The sequence below is a fragment of the Rhinolophus sinicus genome, chromosome 3 (assembly GCF_057876585.1).
Source record: "Rhinolophus sinicus isolate RSI-liver-muscle chromosome 3, RSI-T2T, whole genome shotgun sequence".
NCBI lineage: Eukaryota > Metazoa > Chordata > Mammalia > Chiroptera > Rhinolophidae > Rhinolophus > Rhinolophus sinicus.
Window position 1 is genome coordinate 75,101,098 of NC_142503.1, and position 9,584 is coordinate 75,110,681.

The 9,584-nt window shown below is 33.3% G+C and overlaps 1 protein-coding gene across 1 annotated transcript in view; it reads left to right on the forward strand.

The window, feature by feature from the left end:
- WDR36 (WD repeat domain 36) overlaps nucleotides 1–9,178 on the forward strand; it is a 39,624-nt gene extending 30,446 nt beyond the window's left edge. Inside the window, exons 19-23 of the mRNA XM_019727769.3 lie at nucleotides 108–253; nucleotides 2,669–2,788; nucleotides 2,986–3,067; nucleotides 4,458–4,645; nucleotides 5,804–9,178. Coding sequence (XP_019583328.3) covers nucleotides 108–253; nucleotides 2,669–2,788; nucleotides 2,986–3,067; nucleotides 4,458–4,645; nucleotides 5,804–5,953 — 686 coding nt within the window. The 3' untranslated portion in view covers nucleotides 5,954–9,178. The remainder of the gene's footprint in view (nucleotides 1–107; nucleotides 254–2,668; nucleotides 2,789–2,985; nucleotides 3,068–4,457; nucleotides 4,646–5,803) is intronic.
- The last annotated feature ends 406 nt before the right edge of the window (nucleotides 9,179–9,584 follow it).

Below are 9,584 nucleotides of genomic sequence, written 5' to 3' on the forward strand. Positions count from 1 at the left end.
TGAACATCGTATGAAATACTAATGGATTTGGAATGAATAAAATTGCTTTTATATGCTAAAAATCTCATTTTTGTTAATTTGTTCTACCTAAAAATTTTTGTTTTAAGATATAGAATTAGCAGAAGAAACCGTAGAACCAAGCGATGAAATGATAGAGTATGATTCCCCAGAACAGTTGAATGAGCAGTTGGTGACTCTATCACTCCTTCCTGAATCACGGTGGAAAAGCCTTCTTTATCTGGATGTTATTAAGGTAATACCATAGTACAATTAATATTGACCCCGAAAGGCACATTCGAGAAGCATTTTCTTTAGTAGAGAAAGCTTCCCCTACTTTGAGGGCATTAGGAGGAGCTGTTAATACCTAAGGCAGTGAAGAGAATGCCATTTAGTTGAATCCTGTTTATCCAGTGTGATTATCACTAGATTTTCTGTCTATATGTATATTCTATATGCATGTTGACTTTGAGAGCTCTCAGCAGACCTTGGGATATAGCAAACGTACAGCCTGCAACTACAGAGCTATTAGAAACTGGATATTTTAAATCCAGCCTATAAATTACTTTTTTAACTTCTAAAACAAGAAAAAAAATTGCCAACATAATATGTGATATTTCTATTGCTAGCCATTTGAGACTGGAAGACTTTCAATGGTCTTTTTTTTTATTAAGCTTCAGTTACCCTTTATCATCCCATACCCTACTCTGCCAACTCCAAGAAGATGTTTAGAGCTTGCTGTGTCAAGTCTAGGCATGTAAGTGACTGAACTAGGTGCTAGGTAATGTCCTGAGATAGCAGCAGTGGAAAATTACCTAGCCCTTTCTACTTGAGGATACTATAATTTTTCATGAAAAATGGACAATTACAGCATATATGAGTGTTTTTCAAAGCATTGTTTCATGACCCCCTCCCCAAGCAAAAGCAATTGAAAGGAATTGACTAGAGTAGAAAATTTCAGTGATGATGGTTAAGTGTTGTTTTATGACACTTGATTTGATTAGATAATACACATGCACACATCCACTAGAGGTAATGTATGTGCTAAGTCACATTGTGAGCCGGCATAAAAAAGTATGAGGAACACTGACATAAATAACTATGACAAGGTGCCTAAGTGGTTTTGTAACTGATAACTTAGCACCAGAAACGATGAGCGTCTTCGGTAAGAAAAGAGAAGGAAGTTTTCACATGTTAATTCTCACAGAAGTTAAAAGTGCTTCTTTTTACTTGCTCACTTTTTTGAGAGAGATTGGGCATCGCATTAAAGGGATGTTGTCTAGCAGCATAATTGTGAAATCTCTCCCTCATGTCGTCCAATCTGTCAGCTATAAAGGGAGTACTTAATGGAATAGCTTTAAAAGCAATGCATTAACAAGTGTAAGTAGATGAGTGTGAAAGAAGCAATCAGAATAATACCCAATTATGTGAGCTAAGTTTTTGGATTACTCTGCTCCTTGCGAAGATATACTTTATTCTACATAAAACTTTATATAGAAACTTAATGATCTTTATGAGAGAAATATGCTACACCTTTAATATTTTTATTTCCTACTGAATAATAAAAGGTCTGATTCTTATATTTGTCCTTTGGGTAACTTTTCTACTTTTGGTTTTCCTTAGAAGATAAGATAATTTGCAGAGCACTGTGAAGCTCCTCCAAAGCCTTTTATTTTATTTGCAGCTCTGACTGTATCCCTTCTAACTCCAAAACAGTGAGTTAGAAGGGTAACTGTGACTCTTACTAGTCTCTGTCATCCCAAAGAAGGGCTGTGCTTACAGTGTAATTAGCAGTACTTTATCCTGCTTTCGTGTAGGAACTTTCTTTCATCCTCTGCCTCCGTGAGGCCACAAATATCCCTGGCTTTCTTTCAAAAAGCAAATCTCCCTAAGGTTACAGAGCTTAAAGAATGGAAGAAGAATAGTGTAAGGTAAAATTGTGAGACTCCTTTGTGAGGCAGTTTACCATAGAAAGGTTCTTCATCAAATGCTCCCGTGATAGTGATGTGCCCCAAGGTCGTCACCAAAACTAAATTCTGTCAGTGGGAAATCTGATGGAGGTTTTGCCTGATTGAATTTTACTGACACTTGAAATATTTTATAAATGAGCATTAGTGTTCTTATGCTTTTTAAAAACACAAAATACTAAGGAAAAATAAAAATTCCAACAAAATAGAAGAATTAGGGATATGCTTCAGAAAAAAATTTCACCTAAATTCTAATGGTAGAGTCTACCTGTGGGTCCAAATTTCTTTTGGAGAAAAATTTGAGAAACTGTTGAGTGAATATGTAAATTTTGCTTTCTAGCCCATTTTGCTAAAATGTTTCAATATAAAAGAAGTTCAGAAGTGCTTGACTATTATTTCTTCACCTAAAATTCATATAAATATTCATGTTTCAGGAAAATGAACTGTCTTTGTCTTAGGGCTTCTGAACCCTGTCATTTTCCTTCTGTCTTATCAGCAAGGGTACTGGAGGTTTACTCTGGGAAGCCCAATTTATGGATATCTATGATATTGATTGATGAGATTTTATTTTAGCATTCTAATCTGAAAATTTTCCACTCCTTTTTTGTTCCTTTTTGGACTTTGTTTTAAAATTGATTTCAAATTACGTATTAGAAACTGTTGGCAAGATAATTACTTACTAATCTTTTTCCCTTTCTCATCAGAAAAAGAATAAACCAAAGGAACCACCCAAAGTACCCAAATCAGCACCATTTTTTATACCAACAGTTCCTGGCCTTGTACCCAGATACGTGGCTCCAGAACAAAAGAATGATCCCCAACAGGTAAAAACCAAATTGGAGCATTCTAAGTATGTGGTGTGTGTCATTTGTACTTCTTTATTATACATTTGTTATAAATTATACATTTGTAGTTCTTTACCAACACCAAGTTTTACGTGCATAAGTTAATGGTAGCTTTTAATTATAAACTGTACATTTTTTTGTGTTGTTTGAATAATGTGTGTTTGTTTTTGTTTAAGTCTAAAGTGGTAAATCTTGGAATTTTGGCTCAAAAATCAGATTTCTGCTTGAGACTCGAAGAAGGACTGGTAAATAATAAATGTAAGTTAAATTATAAATATTTTACCAAGTAGCTTCATCTTATTTTACTTTATATAAAGAGAAATTGAATGAAATATTAGCAGATTTCTTAGTAGCTGAAAGAAGATAGGAAAAACTAAAAGGATTGAAATTTGGTTTTACTATGAAATAACTAATTTTAGCTTCTGTACTGTTATATTAAATGAGTGATGCTAACCTCAGATGTTGATATTAGAATTATCTTTTGAAAATCTTTCACACTTTCTGTAATGAAAATTAGACTTCTAGCTTTTGCTTTTGTTTTTATTTATAAAAGCAGTTTACAATACAGTTTGCAATGTAGAAGAGACTTTTTTGTCTTAGGTAATTTCAGATATTGTCAAATTATCCCATAAAAAGACAATTTTAAAAATTGTTTATTGAGTGTGTTTAATAATAGATTTGAATTTTGAAACCTACAGTCTGTAGCTAATAATGATAAACAATAAAAGCTATAAGCAATAAACAAAATCACAATCACTGTCCTGTTTGACTTAGCCTTTTGTTTTCTGATCCATATGCTTTGGTTTTTGTACCAGTATCACTCAAGTCCCCATTGGCAAAGCCAAAGAATGGCCTTTGTAGATGACTGAGAAATAGCAGAATCATAAAAGGAGTAACTTGTTTTATTTATGGGGCACAAAGAAGAAAATCACTATTGTTTAGAATATACTGAAGACAGAAAGTAAAATTTATTACACTTTTGTCATTGGTGGTGTTCCTTTTCAAAAAGCTAAAAGCATATTCATTGCCATTGTAATATGAAATGCCTCATATAAAAATAGTTGTGTGTAGAATATCGTGGGATGAGTATGAAATAAGAGTGCTTTACTTCTGCAAAAGGAGATTTGGGGTGGGTAAGAATAAGATGGGGTCTTTCCCCTTACATATTTCTGTATTGTTAGTGTTTCTTAATGAGCATATGGTACTTCTATAATTTTTATAACAATAAAAAGAAAGAAAAATAAATTCCCTTACCTCATTTTATTTCCATTGGCACATTGGCAACTACTACTAATAATTTGGTATGTACTGTCTATAGCCTTCTTATATTTAGATTTAATCTGATTTATTTATGAGCATTTAAAAGTATCTGTTACTGGGCATTAATTAAACTTTCTTTAACAGAAAAAATCACCCTGGTATTACAGGAAATACAAAAAGTTTAGTACTTTTTATTGTATTGCTCTCATCATTTGTACTGATTTTTACTTAATTTTGGGTTTATTTTGCTACTTAACAGGAAAAAAATTAAGCCACAGAAAGACTTTCGTGTGCAATTTAAATGTGTTGCTTGGGTTATGAAATGAAAACTAGTTTTAAGAGAAGTGATTGTAGGTACTAACCGGATTCTTTTTAAAACTAAATTCAGATGAAGCTGCTCTTAACCTTCTGAAAGAATTAGGCCCATCAGGAATTGAAACAGAGCTTCGAACCTTGTCTCCTGATTGTGGCGGGTCTGTAGAAGTTATGCAGAGTTTCTTAAAAATGATCGGGATGATGTTGGACAGAAAGCGTGATTTTGAGTTGGCCCAGGCATATCTTGCTTTGTTTCTAAAGGTAAGTTTAATGTAAGACAGTGCTTCCTAGCTTGCCTTCCTCAAGAGTAGTGTTGTCTGATGGAACTTCTGCAAAGATGGAAATGTCCTGTATCTCCACTGTCCAACATGGCAGCCTCTTGTCACATGTGGCTACTGAGCACTGGAAGTGTGGCTAATGTGACTGAGAAACTGAATTTTTTATTTTAGAAATTTAATTAAATTTAAATAGTCACCTGTACCTAGTGACTACCATTTTAGACAGCTTGATCATGCAGCTTTGTAGTGTTTGTTTTTTTAATCAGCACATTTTGAATCAACTCCCTGACTTTTCTGGGTCATCTATTTGATTCAATGTACTAAACTATTAACTTTGTAAAAGGTAATTACATTTTGGCATTTTTTTCCTACGATTGTGAAAGGAAGTCACGTTTTATATTTATGTTTTGTTTTTTTTCTACTGCTGAAATCGAAATATTTACTTCTATGTTGGTTGAAGGAGTTTCAAACGATTTGGCAATAACACAGTTGCTTTTATGACCAATGAAATGGAGTTCTCATGTTTATTTCAAAAGTATAATGTATTGAAGGAAGTCGATGATGCTGATTTTCAATGATAGCAAATGTGATTCTTTATCATTAATATGTAAAATGAGTTTTCACTTGATCTAACTATTTAAAATTATTTAAAAGGTAGATATTTAGATGGTACCATGAAAAAATAGAAATGCCAAAAATTGTTTCAATATCCTTTCCCAAATTTACCATGATTAGTTCCTGAATATAAAGTGACTTAAATCTTTAGAAAATAAAGCAAAGGGCCCATTTGGCGTTCACTACCAGTGGGTTACAGTGAACGCAGAACCTTACAGAAGCACAAAAATAGGGATTTCGTGTTAGAACTATGTCCTTATTTCTGAATACAGGACTGTCCTTAGGTGGAGGACAGTGATGACAACTTCAATTCTTCTAAGTGAGTGACAGTGTCATAAAGGAACTCACAATAAAAGGAAAAAAAAAATGATAGAGGAGAGAGAATGGGAGATGGTAATAAACCAGGATTTAAGAAAAAAATATTCAGCATAGTGTCTTCTCATGTTCCTTGGTAAAAAAGTTGAATCCAGAATAAACAAAATTTTAATTTTTTTTAAATGTTCAACTATCATATTTTTCTTTTCAGTTGCACCTTAAAATGCTTTCTTCAGATCCAACACTTCTAGAAGAAATGACAAAGTTGTCATCACAAGTGGAAGAAAACTGGATCTATTTACAATCACTGTTCAATCAAAGCATGTGTGTTTTAAATTATATAAAAAGTGCTTTGTTATAAAAATAAATGTAAGTGATTAAATAAAGATTAAGTGGGTTCATTTTAATTCATATTTTGTTTTTCAGGTTTCATTGTGGGAAAAAAAAATGCTAGCATTACTGACTAGTCATTCCTCACTTTAAATGCTAAATACCTCCTTGGAAAAAAATTATACCAGCCTTTTGTTTAAAAGAATCTACCTAAATTGTTTGTGAGTCTCTTCACCTAGGTTATACATGATTTTTTTTGAATTGTCATCACCAACTCATGTTTTTTGAATATTTGTAGCATATATAAGAAATGCTGGATGTTTCCTGTAAAGCATTGCTTAATTATGCTGAAGATAAAACTGATATATAATATAGCTATAAAAGTGCCTTCCTGATATGAAGTAAAAGGGCTTGTTTGTGTTTCCTTCTTGGTGGCCTCTGATGAAAGCATGGCTCATTGGCTTTTAGAGCTGGAAGGAAGGCTTGTTAACGCAGCCCTCGTGTAATGCAGAAGAAGAATCTGCTAAATAAGGGCAACCGGGGATCTCAGTGAGGGAGCCAGACTTGCTAACACTGCCACAGTGCTCGCTCCACTGTAGCCTTCCTAAAGGAACTTGTTCCTTTTTCAGGAATGTGAGAGGCACTTTTACAAGGCAAATTGCTATAGGAGACAGTTGAACAGGTATCTAGGATAGGTGAAGGAAATTCTGAATTCTGTTGAAGATATCCTTTAAAGGTTTTCCTAATTTTTTTATTTGGCAAGAAAGTGCTGACTGTACTTTTCTCTCATAACCGTTGTGAAACCAGATAGCTCTGGAAGTTCCTCTTTTCTCATCATTATTTTCTTGATATAGTTCAAATCTTCATCAATACGTTGAATTAAAAACAAGCAATTCTTAAAAGCACAGTGCTCCAAAAACAACTCAAAAGTAGTGTCATTCATAAAATTCAGCTTGTTATATTTGAATGCCAGTATCATTCTCCTTAGGATAAGAAGGTTTTACAGAATAAACTCCAGAAGGAACTATTCTCACAAGAAGTTGTCAATGATAATTTTAAATTTTAAATATCAAAGTGTTTAATGTAGAGGTAGAATTAGTAAACTGTTAAAAAAATCAGCCAATCTGGTTTTGTACTCCGAGTTTTGTTTTTCTTTTAAAAGTGTCTATAAATTTAATAAAGCCACTGACTGAAATGTTAATAATGAGTTAGTTCTAACTTCAAAAATTGTATATCCCTCTGCCCCAGATACTATATTTTAACGATGTAGCAAAATTCCAATATACAATCATGTACCGCGTGAAGATTGTAAATAACTGAAAATAAGAGAGCTCAGCTGATATTGTATTGCTTTTATAAATCTTGAACTGAATTTTCTTCTTTTTTTAAAATGAGAGTACAGAAGTTGAGTGTATTTTTATTGGAGATATTTTATTTAGATAATATTACAATCTTATTTTGGAAGTTAATCTTCTAGAACCTTTCCTTTGTGTTTGCCATCAAGAAAGGGAGAGAGAAAGAAATGCAAAGGGCAATTTGTGTGTATACGAGTATACTTTCTTAAAATGTATCACTCTGTGCATACTGTTTTTCCATTAAAATTTAATTTATAAATGTAGTATATGACTACATTTTACTTATAAAAACATCAGAGACAAGTCTATTTTTGACAATCTCAGTACCTTCTCTAGAAGGAACAGTTAACTTTCCATCTAGACCTTTTTCTGTTAATGTCTGTAGATGTTATATATAGCCTCAGAAAATGTATAGTTTTGGTTTTAACATAAACATGTGTATCATTGTGCCACTTTTTTACTTGGTTTCTTTATTTCAGTCTAATCGTATCTAATCTCTACTTTTGTATAGTGTTCCACAATCTGTATACTCTAATAGACACTTAGGTTAGGTTCCTTTTTCTTTTTTTCTAATTGCAAACAATGCTGAAAGAATGTCATCCTGTATGTGTATGTGATTCGTTTTTGGATTACTGGGTCAGAGTTAGGCAGTTGTAAAGAGATACTTCAGTTGGCTTCTAAAACGGCTGTTAACAAGTTATAGGTTCTCAGCAATGAATGAATGCCTGCCCCCATATCATTAAGGACACTTAATATTAGATTTAAAAATTTTTTATTAATCTAATGGGTAAAAACTCATTATAATTCTAAAAATCTGATGCTAGTGAGTTTGGACATCTTTTATATGTTTATTTTAGACTGTATTTCTCATGTGAATTACCTTTTACACTGCTCATTTTTCTACTGAATGATTTTTTTTTTTTTAAAGATTTTATTGGGGAAGGGGAACAGGACTTTACTGGGGAACAGTGTGTACTTCCAGGACTTTTTTTTCCAAGTCAAGTTGTTGTCCTTTTCAGTCTTAGTTGTGGAGGGCACAGCTCAGCTCCAAGTCTAGTTGCCGTTTTCTCGAACCGGCAACCTTGTGGTTGAGAGGATGCTCTCCCACCAACTGAGCCATCCAGGAGCTCAGTGGCAGCTCAGCTCAGGGTGCCGTGTTCAATCTTAGTTGCAGGGGACGCTGCCCACCATCCTTTGCGGGACTCGAGAAATTGAACTGGCAACCTTGTGGTTGAGAGCCCGCGCTCCAACCAACAACTGAGCCATCCGGGAGGCAGCTTAGCTCAAGGTGCCGTGTTCAATCTTAGTTGTAGGGGCAGAGCCCACCATCCCTTGCGGGACTCGAGGAATTGAACTGGCAACCTTGGGGTTGAGAGCCCACTGGCCCATGTTGGAATCGAACCGGCAGCCTTCGATTCCAACAGTTAGGAGCACAGAGCTCTAACCGCCTGAGCCACCAGGCCGGCCCCTGATTATTTTTTATTATTATTCTTTTTTAATCTTATGTGTTTGTTAGGAGTTTTTCCATAGAATTTAGATATTAGTCTTTCATGTCTGTTGCCAATGTTTTTCCCAGTTGGTCACTTATCTTTAACTGTACTTGTATCTTTTTTATAGCTGTTTTATATTTATATAGTCAAATTGATTATTTTTATGACTTTTATTTCAAAATATAAAGCATATTCCATATTTTCTTCAAAGATGTTTATCCTGTAAGCATCTAGATCTTCATCTGGAATTGGTTTTTGTGAAGAATGTAAGATACAGAGCTACTTTTATTGAAAAGTCCAACAACTATTTACTGAAGTGAATTCTTTTCTCACTGATTTCAAATCTGTTCTATGTGTTAAATTCTTTAATTGGGGTATTTGATATCCCTAATAAATAATATATTGCTTTGATTGTAGTTTTCTGATCTGTTTTCAAATTTGGTGGGGGTAAAGCCTGATAATGTTTCAAAAATTTCATGGTATTGGTGAGCATATTTTGAAGTTTTGATTTTGGTTGCACTAAATTTATAGTATTGATTTGAAGAAAATTACAATGTTTCTCTTGAAGATCAATGCATGTCTTTATTGTGGGCATACCAGAAATCTTACATAAGATTTATTTATATAATTATACATTTTTTGACAGATTTATTTGGGAGGGTTTATTTTTGTTGCTATAGTGAAAATACACCATTTTTTTCAAATATATTTTATAATTGGTTATTGCTGTCATGGTAAGCAATTTGATTTTTAATATGCTCACCTATTACTACTTTGCAACACTTTAAAATTTTAATATTCTTTGAAAATTCAAGAT